Consider the following 19,245-nt stretch of genomic DNA (forward strand, 5'->3'; position numbering starts at 1 on the left):
ACATAGCCCTCTCTTCTTTACAATCTTTGGCTAATATGCCTATTGTCTCTACCTACCAAGAAATGAAGAAGGTATATATAAAAATAAATGTTCATATGTAGAAAGAAAAATCAAACATACATTTAGCTTTCTTTATCTTCTTTATTTATTCTCTTGCAGTTCGCTTTTGATGTGGGTATTCTAGCCATATTTGGCCATTTGGAGTGTTCTTACAAGGAAATGTTGAAACATAACTACAATATTGTGGACAAAGGCTACAACTTTTTCCCCATGAACCTCCCCGGAACATCGTATCACAGAGCTCTCATGGTATGATCTCTCTGGAATAGAACATTTAATCTCCAGACATTTAGTAAGCCTAACTGACTAAAATGTTTGTTATAAAAAGGCGAGGAAGCGGCTAAAGACAACAGTAAGCGAGATTATACGCGAAAGAAGAGAGAAAAGCATTTTGAAAACTGACTTTCTTGGCCATCTACTCGACGTTAAGGACGATAAAGGTCGTGTGCTAACCCAAGAACAGATTGCGGACAACATCATCGGAGTCCTTTTCGCCGCTCAAGACACAACAGCTAGTTGCCTAACTTGGATTCTTAAGTACTTACATGATAATCAGAAACTTCTAGAAGCTGTCAAGGTATGATCACGTGTGGATTCTTATCCACTCTTTTGTATATAAATACTTAAATCAATGTATATGCATGATGGTTGCAGGATGAACAAAGAGCTATATACGAAGAAAACAGTAGAGAGAAGAAGTCTTTAACTTGGGGACAAACGAGGAATATGCCACTAACACACAAGGTAATAATTTTATAAATTGTATATTACATAGTTTATATATGAATAATTACCATTAATTTGGAGCTCATGTTTCAATGTTATGTGACATAGGTTATACTTGAGAGCTTGAGGATGGCAAGCATCATATCCTTCACATTCAGAGAAGCAGTGGATGATGTTGAGTATAAGGGTACACATTAAATTATTTCACATGACTAGAACATTCTATTTTTTTAATAAAATGTATCAAAATAGATATGATGTGGTCCAAATGAATATGAATCACTAATATTTCTGATTTTTGTAAAATGCATATGTACAGGATATTTGATACCGAAGGGATGGAAAGTGATGCCACTGTTTAGGAATATTCATCACAATCCGAAATACTTTTCAAACCCTGAGGTGTTCGATCCATCTAGATTTGAGGTAATAATTGATAAACAAACATAAAAAGAATATTAATAAGTTATATATATTTAAAGAGAGCTGACTTAACGTGATGGTTGAAACTAACCAAAGGTAAATCCAAAGCCAAATACATTCATGCCCTTTGGAAGTGGAGTTCATGCTTGTCCTGGGAACGAACTCGCCAAGATACAGATTCTTATCTATCTCCACCATTTAATTTCCAAATTCCGGTAAGTTTTCACTCTACTTCCTCTTTACTATATAATTTAATTAAGCGTAAGTGTCATGCATGATCTCTCTTTATATTAGTGAAATCTATGGTTTGATTACATATAAATTAACATTAGTATAATCGTTAGTTATCTGATTGTATTATGCAGATGGGAAGTGGTGGGAGGAGAAGAGGGAATAGAGTACGGTCCATTTCCAATCCCTCGAAATGGTCTGCTCGCAACATTTCGACAACATTCTCTTTAGTTCTTCAAACCTTTAAAGTATATAATATATAATAAAATTATTATTAGTATTTGTTAATTAATTAGCATTAATTTTTTATTTATCTAAATTTCATAAAATATGTAAACCCCTTTGAGATTTATTTAAAGAAAATTGTTATTGTAGTCATTGAGAGTTTTAACATGTTGCATGCTACAACTATGATGAGTAAAAACGTTTATTCCAGTATTCTCAATAACAGTCGAAGTTGGGTTAATCTTTTCTTTAGGGGTAACTAAACCAAACCAAACCAAATCAAAAGCATGTGAGCCACATGAAGGGAGCAGAAAGGCCACAAAGCGTTAATGTGAAACAGTCAGAGAGGTGTGTTTACAATTGTGAGTGGACTGTGAACAATGAACATAACATGGCCACGACAAAAAAAAACAGATTTGAAATAGTGAGTGAACTGCCTAGTGAACATGACATAGCCACAGGCCACGTATAAAAAGAAGTTTTCATTTTAATAATCTAAAAATAACTTTTTCAAAAAAAAAATAATCTAAAAATAACTAAAGATGGGGTCCGTTTTCATCATATCTTGGGGTCCTATAACTAGTAACACGATAATCCGCCAATGCCCTTTGTCTCTCTTTATCATCCAAATTTACCGAATTACCGAACAAATTATTTATTTCTCATCAAAACTGCTAAAGTTTTCATTCCAAAAAAAAAAACTGCTAAAGGTTTGGTCTACTATACTATTTAAATAACGACATTAGTATTTGACTATTTGTTATAGCAAGTTGGCAACACGTTTCCTTATTGAACGGTATTTGAAAAAACTGTCGAGTGTGGTTGCAACTTACAGCTCACGTGGAGCACCACCATTCATGATTCTTCTCGTATTTTCTTTATTATAGCAACACAACGTTTAAATTTGGATGAATTGAATAGCATTATAGCAAGGTAATGGAATTAATCAGGCTCGTCAATCGTCATTTGTTTTGTTTTGTCTAAAAATCACATCGTCTACAAACCACACGTCAAATATGCATACTGATAAGTCTTAGTAGAAAACTAGAAACTATTATTTGGTAAGTTTGGTTCAGTGATTGTACAGGAGCTTATTTATATTCTGCTCAATAGAAAATGAGTTAGCCAAGATTCAGATTGGTTGGGCTCTCAGGTGGGTTCATGGGTTTAAGCTTACATATTTAAATGATCGCTGTACAAGTGGGCGGAAGTTTACATATTATAGTCATTATTAATGAGGCTTTACAATAATTAAATAAGCCCAATTTACACTGGCTCGTTGAATTTGCAGGAGAAGATAGAAGACATCTTTTTCGTTTTTGGGTCAAAGGTTGACTAGAGATGGCTATGAATAACGAACTCATATGTAAAAGTCAAAAGGCTATTGAAGTGTGGACGAATTGGGAGAAAGAAAAGTCTATGGTTGAAAAAGCACAAATATAAAACAATGGTTAGAAATAGTCTAACAAACAAGTCTTTTTCTTTTTTATTATAGTCCTTTTGTGTTGTCACAACCAGTCAAACTAGAACAATGCCGGCTAACAGTTGGTAGTTTTTAAAAAGATGATGTAGAGAAATAAATAAAAAAGTATGTCTATGAAAGATAAAGAAAAACACACTTATAAGTTGTAAATAGTAGATATGAAATGAAAAGTGGAAGCCTGGAAGAAGGGTAGAAGCTAAGGGGACATGATTACTAATGCTGGACTTGATCATCATGCACACTGCTGCTTTTAAGTTAAAAGTTGATCCAATCTTATTCTAAAGGATGCTTATCGTGAACTCCAAGTGTTATAAATGATAATCAAGCTGTCTTAATCTTTGCCTAAAAAGTGAAATTTCAATAATGATACTCCCCTTAATAAACTAGTGCATACCATATTTTGTATATTATCCTTCATTAAGCTATGAACATTTACTGAAGTATGGATATGTGAGTGTTAGTAAAAAAAACATGGAAAGCATCTTGAACGTTCATATATCTTTGAAAAATAAGAAAGTAATAATAATAATATGATTTTCTCTAGTAATAGTAACAAAATAAGTTAAACAAAAATATAACAAATTAAAATTAATAGTACTGTATTTCAGTTTTTCTTATATACTAAAATTAAAATTTGATCCAAACACTAATCTTCTAGTGGCGGAGCCACATAAAATGAGTTGGGGGCTATTGAACCCAACAAAATTAAAAAAATTAGTGTAAGTTATATAAACTCAAGCTATAAGCCCCAACTCTAAATATTTAAGTTTAATGTTGATGACCCCAACAAATATATATTCTGCCTCCGCCCCTGTAATCTTCTGTCAATTCGGTCGCTGTGATCGGATTCTATTATGGATTTCTGACTAGGTGGAGAACTGAAGCAAGAATTCTCTTTCTTTATCATCAATTGAATCACTGTTCACGACTCAGGATACTAAATTTGTTTGGTAAGTTAAATCTATTTTTATTTAAAATTAATTGTTGAAATTTTTTTTTGTTTTAAAAATAGGGGGGGGGGAGTAATAAAAGAAAGAAGGTGGCGAGATCCCAAATTCCCAACCAAGCTAAGGCAAAGCAAATAAAGAAGGTCGCCAGGATTAAACGTGCACCGAATCTCTCTCTCTCTCTCTCTCTCTCTCTCTCTCTCTCTCTCTCTCTCTCTGTCCAACCAAATTTCTGATCGATTGCGCCATCGCGTAAACCAGTTCCGGCGTAGTGCTCTGTTCGTTTTGTTCTTCGGAAAGATACGATTGATGATTTCTAGGTGAAAGAAAGAAAGAAAGTAAGAGTGTCTCTTCCGGCGATTTCGACATGGAATCCGTATATTCCAGCGGCGGCGGCGTAACGAAGCTAGAACCGTCGATCGCGGCGTGGCATTTCCAGATTGCAGTCTATTTCGCCTTCGGATTCTTCTTTTTGAGGCTCTTCCTCGATAGATTCGTCTTTCAAGTACGTAACAACCTCTCCTTCTTCTCTCATGGAATTGATTACGGAAAGCTAGAATCAGACTAGTTATTAATTACCTTCCTATATGTGATTGACGAGCATTGATGATGATGATGATGATGATGATGATGATGATGCATGTATGTTATGTATGCGTTAGTTGAAATTCTTGATTTATAGAAACATATACAGTTTTAAGGAGAAGATCCATGCATCTGTGATGCTGATGATGATGATGATGATGATGATGATGCATAGATGATGAGAAGTATTGTTGTTGGTTGGTTCATGAATCTTGCAAAGAAGTTGGAGAATTGATCCAACCTTTTTTTCAATTTTTTTTTGGTAACAGAGGATAGCTGTATGGCTTTTGACTACTGGTTCTACGCCAATTAAAATGAAGGATGCTGCTACTCGTGCAAAGCTCATCAAATGCAAGGAGTCCCTCTGGAAACTGCTCTACTTTGGTGCTTGTGAGGTTTTCGTTCTCAATGCCCTTTATCACGAGCCTTGGGTCACAGATATTAAACTCTTCTTTCGCGGTTGGCCTAACCAAGACCTCAAGTGAGACTCCACATTGAATTTCCTTGGTTTAGTAAATAGTTGTAGTTTCATGGCAGAGTTCCCTGCAATAACTATTTTTTTTTGTAGGCTTCCAATAAAGCTTTACTATATGTGCCAGTGCGGTTTCTATGTGTATGGTGTTGCTGCCTTGCTTGCATGGGAGACCAGAAGAAAGGATTTTGCTGTTATGATGTCTCACCATGTCATCACTATCATCCTCATTGCCTACTCATACCTTACCAGGTAAATAAATACTATTTGCATTATGGATCCTTCTTACCTCAAGTAGCGCTTTTAATATTGTTTTAGTGAACTCATTTGCTAAGCTACAAGTCGTCCATTAAATAAAAGAGCTCTCTTTTCGTGTGTTCGATTTTTGACTTTTGACTGGGAGATTAAAATGTATAGTGATTTTATTGAGCAAACGACCAGTACGCTGCTAATAGGGGAACTGATTTTGGTTTTTTCTGCAGTTTTTTCCAGATTGGAGCTATCATCCTAGCCCTTCATGATGCAAGTGACGTTTTTATGGAAACTGCTAAAATTTTCAAGTACTCTGAAAAGGAATTTGGAGCAAGTGTGTGTTTTGCACTTTTTGCTGTCTCCTGGCTATTGCTACGCTTGATTTACTTTCCATTTTGGATCATAAGGGCCACAAGGTATACACTTAAATTTACCTCTTATTTCTTTATTTACTGTCATTGCTTTATCTGACATTCGCACCTTTTTTGTTTGTTAAAGCATTGAACTCCTGGATTATTTGGACATGACATCACTTGAAGGCACCATCATGTACTATTCCTTCAACACAATGTTACTGATGCTTCTTGTTTTCCACATATACTGGTGGTATCTCATATGCGCCATGATTGTAAGACTACTTAAAAACAGAGGCAAAGTTGGAGAAGACATAAGATCCGGTAAAGATTTTGCATTTTTTTAGATACGGTTTTGAAAATAGATCTTTCATAGAATCTTGGGTCATTTGCTCTATCTTTATATAGCTTTATTAACTTGCGAAGCCCCAAACCGTTATGTTCTTGGCTGTTGTATGTTATGTTGGCTGTGTAGTGTAGAGGATTATAACTTTTTCTTTTCTCGTTTGTTCTTGTCAATGGCAGATTCAGAGGATGATGATTAGGCTTATAAAGCATTGCATATACGGAACATGTTTCCATTTCCCCAACCAAACCATTCAGCTGCTGATGAATATGTTCTCAGCTTCATTACCTTACTGATTAGAGTTGGAGGTCTTAAAAAGAAGGAAGGTTATAGTTTTTTTTTTTCAATTTTGTATTGATGGGGAGTCCATTTGGACGTTATAAGACTGCATATTCTCTTTTGACAAATATAAGAAAACAGAAGCTCAGATTTCTTGTGTTGTTCTATGCTGTATACAACAATGTGGAAGTCACTTTGTAAATGCAATTTTCTCTTTGTATTGTTTTCTATACCATAGCCTTATTGTGGAGCTCATAAACTTTTCTACTAAATGCAAATTTGTCCCTCTAGAAAACTGATGCTTGTGACTTAATGTTCTGATGTGCCTCCCGTACAATTGATGCAGCTTATTGTCATCTAATCCCCCCCAAAAATGTAGATTCTGATGGATCTAGCTGCTGCAGTCCTTTCATATCACTCTGTTCTGTCTCTATATCAAGTTGCCTTGTTTAGCCGTAAGCACCAGAATCATATTTGTCTCTGCCCTCATAATTCTGATGTACATACTAAAGTATGTTTTAAATGTATCTTCTTAAAACTTAGCTATGTTCTTTTGCTCCCTGAAGAGTTCTTTGAAACAATAATCAAAACATTATAACAAAAGAGGAAGAGAAACAAAGACATACAATGATCAAAAAAGAAAAGTGGGTTACAAAACAAAGAAAAACAGTAAACACGTAGTTCCTTCACATCACATTCCCATCAGATTCTCAACTGCGTACAACCAAGGACCGTTCCACGACACTTGGTCATCGGAGCAACCTTCCGCCACACCGGACGATCACTCCCAACCGACAAAACATCCACATCAGACAACGGCTTAATATCCCAGTTATGCCTATCAGGTCCAATCACTCCTCCCACAAGCAAAACCTCATCACTCAAACTCGTCATCGCCATACCAATCCTCGGCTTGAACTCAGACGCAGACGCAACCATCTTCCACGTATCATCCTCCTCCTGCTTATACACAACTCCGTGACTCATAACGTAAGGCACATCCTCAACAACAGACATCGGACCCTGAGGCCAACCATACTCTCTCACCGCCCACCCGAGCTTAACACTCTCGAGAACCTGCACCGACGACAAGCCTTTATGCAAAACGTGAACTTTCCCTCTCACAACCAAACCCGAACACGCCGAGTTATGAGTCCTGTGGAGATCAGGAATCGAAGTCCACACATCGCTCTCCGGATCATACACCTCCGCTCCGGATATCGATTTACGACACGTGGTGAATCCCCCAGCGACAACGATCTTCCCGTCGAGAACACAACAAGCGAACATAGAGCGCGGCACGAGCATCGACGCTCGCGGAGCCCACAGTCTCTTCACGAAGTCGTAGCACCACACCTCGTCGGTCGCGAACGTGCCGTCGTGATCTCCGGTCAACGGATCCACCGCGTCGCTGCCTCCGCCCAAGACGAAGAGTTTCCCGGCGGTTGTGACGGCTCCGAAGTGAGCGAGGTGGCGGATCCTCGAAGGGAGGAGAGGGAGGGTGAGCCAGCGGTTGGAGTTAGGGCTGTAGACTTGCCAGACGTTCTCCGGATCGAAGGCGCAGACGCAGAGGAGATTCTCCGATGATCTCTCTTCGTCGCGGACTCTGAAGAGCTCGTCGCTGCGTATCGCCGATCGCCAGGAGCGGGAGACGAGCTCTAGGTTTGGGTGGTGGTGTAACGGAACGTGAGCGAGGCAGCGTAGAGCGACTGCGTCTGGGATTCCTTCGAGGAGGCCTGACATTGTTGTTGGTGGATGGATTGATCCTGCTGCGAATCTGATTATGGTGAAAATTGAAGGGAATCGAGAGCCTGTAGAGAGGAAGGTTTGTGGATCGATTTCACGGTGGCGTTGTTTGTTTGTATCTCCGGGGAGATTTGATTTTTCTTCTTCAGGTTTTGTTTGGTTTGGATGATTTCTTAGTGAAAGAGGTTTCTTCGGCGGATTATGAGAGTCGTCGTCGACAAAATGGAATCGGTATCTCGGGTAAGGAATCTCTGGACTGGACCTAAATTAATGGGCCTTTCTGGGCCAGGCTGTGACTATTTTCTTTACGTTTAAGCCTTCTTTGTCTTTGGTTTGATCTGAGGTTGCTGCGTTAATGCGTTCAGAGGCTAGAAGATTGAAATGAATGGCTGTGTGGTCTCATCTGACTTACAGATTTATTTTGAACTTGTTGATTTCAAATGTCATCAGGAATCAGAGGAGGGAAGAGACATTGTTTATCTTTTGAATGACACTAGATTTTGACCCGCGCTTTTGAAGCGCGGGATATTTTACGATGAAAAATTTTACTAATAATTTAACAAATATTTTGGTAATTTTTAAAGAGTGTGTATTTAAATCAGTATTTTTAAATTCAACTCGATTGTGATTATACCGGTTAATCCGCAGATCTGACAATTCAATTTATGTTTTTAAAATATTCATATTAAAAAATCACTAAAACCCAAGACTAACCGATTGAACTGATGGATGACCGATATGTAATCTAATTGGATTTAAATTGTAATAGTTTCATAATTTGTAATCTTATAATCGAAATTTTAAAGTTCACTATTTTGCAATTTATGAAATTATGACGTTTCTACAAAATTTTAAAGAGAAAATGATAGATATAAAATAACTAAGATTAATTATTGTATTATTTGGAAACATTGATAGTAGTATAAAAATATATTGTTTGGAAATATTGATAATAGTATAAAGAAATAAGTATATTGTTTGGAAACATTGATAGCATTATAAAGAAATAAGTATATTGTTTGGAAACATGGATAGTAGTATAAAGAAATTAACATTAGTGATTTAGTGTATGTTTAACTATAAAGTATAAATGTGTATTTAATTTAAAAACTTACAAAATAAATGTTAGGTCCAACAGAATGTTTCTGTTTTAATAAGATAGATTCATTGCCTTCCCATCCAATGTAACTTCTTATCTCAGCAGCAGGAGCCCAACTGTTTCATGGGTTTCTAGATTTATTACTTGTTTTTTACAGAACACGAGAAGGCTTAAAAATATGGGAGGATGCAAAACATTATTTAGTGCAAGTTGAAAACTCTACTGGTTCTGCTACTTCCTGGGCCTCGATTTCTCAGTTTGATTGATCCACGCTATTGGGTCGTCCTTAGACATGGCCTTATGAACTTCTTACAAGCTTAACTTTCAGCCCATAACCATAACTTTTTTTTTTTTTTGAAACTAAATAACCATAACTTTCATAAACTTTTTCTCCAAAGTTTTTTTTTGTTATTCTGAATAAATTGTGATTTGGTTTTAAATTCGATCAATAATTATTTATGAAAATCAACAAGATAGTGAGTGTTATATATCTCATTTTACTCTGTGAACTAATCAGATAAAGTATAAAAAAGAAACACAGTTGATCAAAAAAAAAAAAAGAAACACCAAGAAAAAATTTAAGATATTTTCTGGTCAATACGAGAACCACGTTTCGTTTCTTGCAAATCAGAACTTCTTTTGTGTCTTCAGATCTTTTTTCTGGTCGTTAATTAAAAAGAATCCGAAAATATGACATTTAAATTATTTTCTAAAAATATTAGTTTTATAAGTAAAAAAATGGTGTGTTCTACAAGAAATGATAACCTTTTTTCCTAGGAGCATATCCTTTTTATTAAGCTCCGACAGTATCAGTCTCCGCCGGTGAAATAATTTTTTTTTTCCGGTAGCCATGCTTCGAACTGTCTCTTGCTCCGCTTCTCTCACCTCAGCCTCTCCCTTCTTTCGCCAGTTCCGTCTCTCTTACTCGTCTCTGTCACCGTCTACTAGCAGCGCTCTCCGTGTCCCCGGTCGCAACCTTCGCCGTGTTTCCTCTCCTCCATCCGCCGGAAGACGTGTCTTCCTCCGCCGTGGGCTGAGGGTTCCCTCCGCCGCAGATCGCGGTGTCAATAGGCAGCTCTCTCGCCTCTCCGTTCGCGCCGTCGCCACACAACCCGCACCATCTTATCCTGGTAAAGTTTCTCCCTTTATGCTCATTTCAACACTTAAACCCTTTCCTTACAGAACATTTGGAGTTGTCTTCTGTGTTTTGTCTCACTTGTGAAAGTAAAGGTGTATGCTTTTAATCTTTTTTTGTGTGTTCGTTGGCACTCAGATGTAGGCCAAGATGAGGCTGAGAAGCTTGGATTTGAGAAAGTCTCTGAAGAGTTTATCTCAGAGTGTAAATCAAAGGCGACTCTCTTCAGACACAAGAAAACTGGCTGCGAGGTGATGTCTGTGTCTAATGAGGACGAGAACAAGGTGTTTGGAATTGTTCTAAGGACTCCTCCGTAAGTTTCCTACACAAAATTTTGTGCCTTTCTTTTTAATATAGGTGACTTGAGTACACCTTCCCTTGTCAAAGTGCTCTTAAGTTAGGGATTATTAATCATAGTTTTGTTGTTAATTTGCAGGAAGGATTCAACTGGCATTCCGCACATACTGGAACACAGCGTTCTGTGTGGGTCTAGAAAGTACCCTCTCAAAGAGCCATTTGTTGAACTGCTTAAGGGAAGTTTGCATACTTTTCTTAATGCATTCACGTATCCTGATAGGACCTGTTACCCTGTTGCTTCCACAAACACAAAGGTAGTACAGTGTGTAAAGTATAAACTACTTCTTTTGTTCTCTATAAGGAGCTCAGTTTCTTTCTTTTTTTTTTGTTTATGTATGATCATGTTTTATCACTGTGTATTGTAGGATTTTTACAATCTTGTGGATGTATATTTGGATGCTGTCTTCTTCCCCAAGTGTGTGGATGACGTTCACACTTTTCAGCAAGAGGGATGGCACTATGAGCTTAATGATCCCTCTGAAGACATATCTTACAAAGGTTTTATTTACAAAAAGGATGCCATTTTAGATATTTTTCTCACCTACTCTGTCTTAGTAACGATGTTATCTCTTTGTTTATCTACTACTTCATATACACACTCATCGCTGTTGGTGCTTCATTTCAGGTGTTGTCTTTAATGAGATGAAAGGTGTCTATTCACAGCCTGATAATATCTTAGGGAGAATTGCTCAACAGGCAAGTTTTGGGTTCTGTTTACTGTAACTGACAGTTTCTGGAGATCTCTTTTAAGGGTAAAACTTTTTGAAGGTTTTATAGTGGTTCTTATGAATGCTGTTTTCACTGTGATTAGGCCATATCTCCAGATAATACATATGGTGTTGACAGTGGAGGTGATCCAAAAGATATCCCTAAGCTGACCTTCGAGGAATTCAAGGTTTGTTAAAAAAATCAAATTAGTATACTAGTTGTTAGAGTAGCATGATGTTTATGTGTATATAACTTCTGATGCATATTCTACATTATATTTCTTCTTTATGGGAAAAATTTTAGGACTTCCACCGTAAGTATTATCACCCAAGCAATGCCAGAATCTGGTTCTATGGAGATGATGATCCACTCCAACGCCTTCATATCTTGAGTGGTAAAGATCTATATCTCCTTTTAATCTCATTAGAACTAGTTCCTCTTAAATGATCTTCTCTGCCTTTCTTATACGTGCAGAATACTTGGACATGTTCGAAGCAAGTCCATCTCGAGATACTTCAAAGATCGAACCTCAAAAGCTATTCTCTGCTCCTATCAGAATAGTCGAGAAGTATCCTGCTGGTCGAGACGGTGACCTTAAGAAGAAGAACATGGTGTGCATCAACTGGCTATTGTCTGAGAAGCCCTTGGACTTGGAGACTCAGCTCGCACTCGGGTTCTTGGATCATCTCATGCTGGGAACTCCTGCTTCGCCGCTAAGAAAAATCTTATTGGAGAGCGGTTTGGGAGAAGCTCTCGTCAGTAGTGGGATGTCGGACGAGCTTCTGCAGCCCCAGTTCAGCGTTGGTATGAAAGGTGTGTCTGAGGATAATGTTCAAAAGGTTGAAGAGCTGATCATCGCTACGCTGCAGAAGTTGGCAGAAGAAGGGTTTGAAAACGAGGCTGTGGAGGCGTCTATGAATACTATTGAATTCTCTCTGAGGGAAAACAATACAGGATCGTTCCCTCGTGGTTTATCACTTATGCTTCAGTCTATTGCGAAATGGATATACGATATGGATCCTTTTGAGCCATTGAAGTATACAGAACCATTGAAAGCCCTGAAAGCCAGGATAGCTGAGGAGGGTTCCAAGGCTGTCTTTTCCCCAGTGATAGAGCAGTTTATTTTGAACAACTCTCATCGTGTGACCATAGAGATGCAGGTACGTTTCTCATTGCTATCTAATAATAATTCTCTTTAGTTTTTTTTTTGTGCTAACATTTAGTTATGTCAGCCTGATCCTGAGAAAGCTTCTCAAGAGGAAGCGGAAGAGAAAAGCATCCTGGAAAAGGTCAAAGCAGGTATGACAGAAGAAGATCTTGCAGAGCTAGCTCGTGCGACAGAGGAGCTGAGATTGAAACAAGAGACCCCTGACCCTCCTGAAGCACTAAGATGCGTCCCGAGTTTGAACTTGAGTGACATCCCAAAAGAACCTACTTATGTTCCCACTGAGGTAATAATCAGTTTGGCTAAGCTCTTTTTTTTCTTTTGTTGAATTTTTGACTGATGTGGAAGTTTTGAATAATAGGTTGGGGATATTAATGGTGTGAAGGTTTTGAGGCATGACCTTTTCACAAATGATATTATCTACGCTGAAGTAGTGTTTGATATGGGTTCGCTGAAACATGAGCTTCTTCCACTAGTACCACTTTTCTGGTATATGATTCAAGCTTTCTTGTGAATACTCTTTTTGAGTTTTTTTTTAAAGCATAGAATACTCTCTCAAGTACTTTGGTAGCTGTAATAGCGAATGTGCTTTGTATCTGATAGAATTTTTTTTTTTTTGGTTGACAGTCAATCACTAATGGAGATGGGAACAAAAGATTTGAGCTTTGTGCAACTTAATCAGATGATAGGAAGGAAAACGGGAGGAATATCAGTTTATCCCCTTACCTCGTCTGTGAGGGGAAAGGATGAACCGTGCAGCAAAATTATTGTACGTGGAAAATCTATGGCTGGACGTGCTGAAGACCTGTTTAACCTGGTACTTTTTGTCTTTTTAACATCCTTTACTTTCTGTTGCATGACCCCCTTGTGCAGTTGCTAAATTTAGATTAGTCTTGTCTCTTTGTTTCTCCTTATTTCCAAATGCATAAGCTGCCTCACTTATCTCTTTGCATGCGGTGTACTGTTTTTGTTTTTCTATGTCCTGTCCTCACTATGAGTACTGGATTATGGATACACAACGACTCTGTCAGGAAAGCTGGTTCTTGTCTGCTCAGATATCATATAATGCAGTCTTGAGATTGAACGGATTAGCAGCAATAGGGTGATAGATGAACTTTGTGAATTTATAAATGCCTTTCTTGAATCAGAATCATGATCCAACGATAGACATTAGTCAACAACACTCATATGCAAGTCCCATGTTAATCATATTTTTCTGTCGAAATTACTGGTTGGTACTTAGATTCATTGCTTTTATCTTGCTGCAGATGAATTGCTTGTTGCAAGAGGTTCAGTTCACAGATCAGCCGCGGTTTAAACAGTTTGTCTCTCAAAGCATAGCACGGATGGAGGTAAAGTAGTAAAAATTTCTTTCTTACTTGAAAGTAGATAATAAATAGTAAAAATCATTTCTCATTCAATGCAGAACCGATTGAGAGGAAGTGGCCACGGAGTTGCTGCGGCGAGGATGGATGCAATGTTGAACATTGCTGGATGGATGTCTGAACAGATGGGTGGTCTCAGGTTTTATATCCTCTTCTCTTTTTATTGTTGATCTTTACTGAGAGAATGAGCGTTAGTATTGATTTTTTCTCAATCTCTCTGTTGTTAGCTATCTTGAATTCTTACGCACCCTTGAAAAGAAAGTGGATGAAGACTGGGAAGGGATATCATCTTCCCTAGATGAGATCAGGAGATCTCTCCTCGCCAAGAATGGCTGCATAGTTAACATGACTGCAGATGGCAAGTCTCTCACCAACATCGAAAAGTCTCTTGAGAAGTTCCTAGATTTACTCCCTGAAAACCCATCTGGTGGCCTCGTCACTTGGGATGGTAGACTTCCTCTGAGAAACGAAGCCATTGTGATACCAACCCAGGTACCAATATGTTTGTGTTTAGAGTTTTTTCGAACTTGCTTTCATACTCTCTTCTCTCTTTGTAGGTAAACTATGTTGGCAAAGCTGGTAACATATACAGCACAGGGTATGAGCTTGATGGCAGTGCATATGTTATCTCAAAGCATATTAGTACTACTTGGTTATGGGATCGTGTTCGTGTAAGTGGTGGTGCATATGGAGGTTTCTGTGATTTCGATTCGCATTCAGGTAAAAAGAAAAGAAAAAACTGCTTTTACTTTTTGTTCTAACATGATGTTAGGATCTTAAAGTAGTCCTAACAACATATTTGTTTTTTCAGGAGTGTTCTCGTTCTTATCGTACCGTGATCCTAACTTGTTGAAGACACTTGACATATATGATGGAACTGGAGATTTCCTGCGTGGTCTTGATATGGATCAAGAGACGCTCACTAAAGCTATCATTGGAACCATTGGTGATGTTGATTCATACCAGTTACCTGATGCCAAAGGTTATAGCAGGTAAGTGAGTTTATTTTTGGCAGCTAGTTGTATGAATCATTACGGATTGTGTGAATCAAAATGTTAAAATCTCTTTCAACCAGTTTGATGAGGCATTTACTTGGAGTAACCGATGAAGAACGGCAAAGAAAGCGTGAGGAGATATTAACAACAAGGTTAATTAACTATATTCTTTCAATTATTTTCATTTAGCAATCTACATATATGTGATTAAGAGTTTTAGATTGGTTTTAATAATTTAAATCGTTTTTTTTTTGGTTTGTGTTCCACAGTTTGAAGGACTTCAAGGATTTCGCAGAGGCAATAGATGTGGTTAGAGACAAAGGTGTATCGGTGGCTGTGGCATCTGCAGAAGACATTGATGCTGCTAACAATGCACGCTCCAACTTTTTCGAGGTCAAGAAAGCTCTCTAAAGTGAGAAGTTCCTCACTAATAAGACTGAGAATCTCATTACATTTTTGTCTTGATTTCTCTACTGGAGTGAATGTCTTTGGCAAAGCTTAAATATTAAATGAGTTTTCAGTGTTGTTAAACCCGGACCGGACCGGCGGTCGGACCGGGTTCAACCGCGAACCGGACATCTATCCGGGTTGGTTTAATATCAAAACCCAACTAAAGTTGAACCGGTTAAAAACCCATGTTGAACCGCTAAAAATCCGGGAACCGAGTGACCCAACCCCTGGTTCGTATAAAAATCAAAATTTTGTTAATAAAATAGTTATTTTTTTCTCCCTTTTTAACATATATACTATTTTGTTTGTCACAAATTGCAACCAAAATAGAGTTTTGTAACTAATGTGTATATAATTTTTATAGATGATGAAGATTTAGAAGGATAAAGATTTGGAGAATAAACTTTAAATGTTTTTTTCCTATTGACTTTAGATTTGAACTATTAATTTTTTTTATTATTTTTATCACATTTCAATTTGTTATTTTTGAAAGTTTTCTAAACATTATGACTATTTTTTGAAAAATATATATATAATATTTATAAAATAATAAATTCAGTTTAATCTAATCGACTCTGGTCGAACCAGGTTGAACCACAATGACCCGTGACCCAAAATATTTCCGGTTCGCTCGCCGGTCCGGTTTTAAAAACACTGGTTTTCACAGTAATAGAAGCATTTATTTCGCTTTTACTTGCTCGTTTTCTCCCTGTCCAAACTTAGCTATGTGATAAAATCTTATTACAGTTTATGAAACTCAACGCGTTACATATAGCATTGGGCACAAACACTCGTTACTTGCCTTAATCCATCGATAGCAAGTATTTGAACAAGGTAAATAACTTGCAAGTAACATATTTCTGAATAAATACTCGTGATAACAAGTATCCGTTTTTAAAAAGTTAAGTACGACTCCAAAAATTCATTACTCGTTTAAGACAAGTCAAGTATCAAGTATACCTAAAAAAGCAAATAATCATCTTGTGTCCACCCGAGTTACATAAAATGATCTATAAGAAGGACGAATAATTTGTTTTTTCTAAAAAAGTAGAAATGTAGATTTGATTTATAGTGTGACTGGTAACACGCAGCTTTGAAATAAAAATAAAATAAAAAGCAAGATGTAGATAAACACATAAGATTTTTTTGTTTTTTTTAACATGTTTTCTATTTATTTTTGAGATAATTTTTAATAATAATTTGTAATCAATTAAATAATAAATTATTCATTAAAGATATCAAAACTTTAATCAGTGTAACTAAAACGTATGAAAATTAATGACTAAATCTAAAATTATAGAGAAGATGAAATAAACAAATTTATTTCTCGAATAATAGTATAAATAATTATTCATTGCAGATACCGAAATTTTAATCAGTCAAATGAAAACTGTTTATAAATGACAAATAATCAAATTCAATATAAGAGTATTCTCAGACATCAAAAACTTATTCAAAAAGTTGAAAATCTTCCAAATTAAAAAACGGCAAAATGTACTACCTGATCTTTGCCTATTTTAATAAGATGACGTAGCAGTAATTAACTCCACCTCATTAGTTCGATTAAGCCATAAAATGTTAAAAAGCAATTGTGGTAACAAAATCAAATTGATGCATGAATGATTACAAAAACAATATGAATCCAAATCCACGCATACCAGTTCAAAGCATACAAATCTGCCAGTATTATATCTGATTATAAACTTGCAACTTTTGAATTATTCTTTTGTTTTGTTCAGTCTATAAAAGCCTTCCACAGTTAATGGAGTCAGTCATAAGCAGATCTTAGACAGAGCTTAGTAGATTACAGAAAACATGCAAGGACTTACTTCAACGTTCGTCTCTCGCTCCCTCGTCCCGACCACTTACACGCGACCTCGAGTACTACGACCAAAGTCAATAGTTCCCATGACCGTTTGCATGGACCAATCACGCAAGGAGAAAGTGGTTGTCATACTGGGAGCGACGGGGACAGGCAAGTCACGCCTCTCAGTCGACCTAGCAACTCGTTTCTCGGGCGAGATCATCAACTCTGACAAAATCCAATTCTACAACGGACTGGAGATCGCCACTAATCAAATCCCTATCCCTGAGCGGCGCGGAGTCCCTCACCATCTACTCGGCGAGCTTCCTGTAGATGACAGCGAACTAACTGCCTCCGAGTTCCGCTCTGTGGCGTCACGGTCTATCTCTGAGATAGCCTCTCGTGGGAAGCTCCCGATAATAGCAGGAGGATCTAACTCCTTCGTACATGCCCTCCTTGCAGAGCGTTTTGACCCCGAAACCAATCCGTTCTCTTCGAAGCCGTCCATTTCTTCTGAGCTGAGGTATGATATATCCATATATAGTATTATCGCCTTTTTCCCAACAATAGCTATATTATTTCAAAATAGACATTGATTTAAAAATCCAAAACGGTGAAACGGAGTCAACATAAAACATAATTCCTCCGTTTTTTAAATAAGTCGTTTTAGAGTTATACACATAGATTAAGAAAATCATTAATTTTTTATATTTTCTAAACAAAAACATTATTAATTATTTACCTAACCACAAATTAACCAATAACAAAAATAGAAGATATATTTTCACTGGTCATACAATATTGAATGTTAATAAATTTTATATAAAAAACCAAAAACATCATATAATTTAGAACAAACAAAATTCTCTAAAACTATTTATATTAAAAATGGAGGGAGTGTAGATATAGAATTATCGCCTTATAACGTTTTAAATCATTGTGTATTTATTTACATTAAATGTTAAAACGCAAATGGAAGAAGAATCTTTTGTTTAAATGTAAATTTACGTTAGCATTTAATAAATATTTTTATGAAAACATACAAAATGTTTAATCTTTTTCAAATTGTGATTAATCTCACATGAATGTTACCTATGATATTATGTAAAACGTTGTCCAAATCTTTCTTTGATCAAAAGGTACGATTGCTGCTTCCTCTGGGTGGATGTCTCGGTGTCTGTTTTGTACCACTACCTCTCGAAACGTGTCGACCAGATGATGGAATCGGGAATGTTCGAGGAGCTCGCAAGCTTCTACAATCCTAGAAAGTCCCCGTCGACGGTCCGAACCGGGATTCACAAGGCTATAGGAGTACCGGAGTTCGACCGGTACTTCGGAGTTTATCCACCTGAGGAAAACGACAATGTGTGCGAGTGGGACCAAGCGAGAAAGGCGGCGTACGAGGAAGCAGTGCATGAGATCAAAGACAACACGTGGCGGCTTGCCAAGAAGCAGATAGAGAGGATCATGATGCTAAGGAGCAGCGATTGGGACATTCAGAGGTTGGATGCTACTGAATCGTTAAGGGCATCGTCAAGAGAGATTTGGGAGAAGAACGTTTTGAAGGAAAGCGTCAAGAATGTGAAATGCTTCTTGCTTAAAGATTAGATATATAATCAAAAAACCAATATGTATCGTCCAGCTACACTTTAAGTGTCTTTAGATGCATAAGTAGCTTAAATGCACGGACATTTTCACACACATCAATGAAATAATATCATTGCAATTTTACATTCTATACTGGCTTAGTTCATGAAACTACTGAATATGGGTGTTAAACTATATCCTTCTTTAACGTTCATAGAAGTCCTCTTACTGTGCTAACTTTATGTAATATATCCTAACAAAACCACCAGGCGACTTCTTCGGGTCGCACTCTCCGACGTCATTTGAGATTATCGTCGAATTGACTTTTGTTTTGACTGGGGGGATTCATGAGAAGAATCATCCTTTCTGATAAATGGGAGAAACTTTAGGTAAGGGGGAATCAATGGCTCGGGATGGTCGTCTCTCCAGTTT

General features: G+C 37.1%; 5 protein-coding genes across 5 annotated transcripts in view; 4 read left to right on the top strand and 1 right to left on the bottom strand.

Moving 5' to 3' along the window:
- Window positions 1-1,817, top strand: part of LOC130494998 (abscisic acid 8'-hydroxylase 4-like) — a 2,990-nt gene extending 1,173 nt beyond the window's left edge. Inside the window, exons 2-9 of the mRNA XM_056985888.1 lie at window positions 7-71; window positions 160-309; window positions 389-637; window positions 715-804; window positions 895-973; window positions 1,106-1,212; window positions 1,306-1,424; window positions 1,575-1,817. Of these exons, the coding sequence (XP_056841868.1) occupies window positions 7-71; window positions 160-309; window positions 389-637; window positions 715-804; window positions 895-973; window positions 1,106-1,212; window positions 1,306-1,424; window positions 1,575-1,671 (956 nt within the window). The 3' untranslated portion in view covers window positions 1,672-1,817. The remainder of the gene's footprint in view (window positions 1-6; window positions 72-159; window positions 310-388; window positions 638-714; window positions 805-894; window positions 974-1,105; window positions 1,213-1,305; window positions 1,425-1,574) is intronic.
- Window positions 1,818-4,267: 2,450 nt separating this feature from the next.
- Window positions 4,268-6,605, top strand: LOC130512763 (ceramide synthase LOH2-like). Its single transcript, XM_057011064.1, has 6 exons — window positions 4,268-4,600; window positions 4,950-5,161; window positions 5,249-5,404; window positions 5,635-5,820; window positions 5,903-6,081; window positions 6,283-6,605. Exons 1-6 carry the CDS (start codon window positions 4,463-4,465, stop codon window positions 6,300-6,302), a joined length of 891 nt encoding a protein of 296 aa, XP_056867044.1. The 5' UTR covers window positions 4,268-4,462; the 3' UTR covers window positions 6,303-6,605.
- Window positions 6,606-6,932: 327 nt separating this feature from the next.
- LOC108837021 (F-box/kelch-repeat protein SKIP30) lies at window positions 6,933-8,343 on the bottom strand. The gene has a single exon (XM_018610102.2). The coding sequence runs from the start codon at window positions 8,123-8,125 to the stop codon at window positions 7,085-7,087; it is 1,041 nt and encodes a 346-aa protein (XP_018465604.1). The 5' UTR covers window positions 8,126-8,343; the 3' UTR covers window positions 6,933-7,084.
- A 1,632-nt stretch (window positions 8,344-9,975) lies between these two features.
- On the top strand, window positions 9,976-15,488 carry LOC108837025 (presequence protease 1, chloroplastic/mitochondrial). The gene is made up of 18 exons (XM_057011383.1): window positions 9,976-10,357; window positions 10,501-10,675; window positions 10,799-10,973; window positions 11,085-11,217; window positions 11,345-11,415; window positions 11,531-11,614; window positions 11,731-11,821; window positions 11,902-12,587; window positions 12,660-12,878; window positions 12,954-13,081; window positions 13,220-13,409; window positions 13,861-13,944; window positions 14,019-14,116; window positions 14,205-14,469; window positions 14,535-14,697; window positions 14,789-14,969; window positions 15,053-15,124; window positions 15,242-15,488. The coding sequence occupies exons 1-18, from the start codon at window positions 10,078-10,080 to the stop codon at window positions 15,381-15,383; spliced, it is 3,237 nt and encodes a 1,078-aa protein (XP_056867363.1). The 5' UTR covers window positions 9,976-10,077; the 3' UTR covers window positions 15,384-15,488.
- Window positions 15,489-17,192: 1,704 nt separating this feature from the next.
- LOC108832634 (adenylate isopentenyltransferase 8, chloroplastic-like) lies at window positions 17,193-18,906 on the top strand. The gene is made up of 2 exons (XM_018606101.2): window positions 17,193-17,749; window positions 18,366-18,906. The coding sequence occupies exons 1-2, from the start codon at window positions 17,238-17,240 to the stop codon at window positions 18,832-18,834; spliced, it is 981 nt and encodes a 326-aa protein (XP_018461603.2). The 5' UTR covers window positions 17,193-17,237; the 3' UTR covers window positions 18,835-18,906.
- The last annotated feature ends 339 nt before the right edge of the window (window positions 18,907-19,245 follow it).

The sequence above is a fragment of the Raphanus sativus genome, chromosome 5, assembly GCF_000801105.2.
Source record: "Raphanus sativus cultivar WK10039 chromosome 5, ASM80110v3, whole genome shotgun sequence".
NCBI lineage: Eukaryota > Viridiplantae > Streptophyta > Magnoliopsida > Brassicales > Brassicaceae > Raphanus > Raphanus sativus.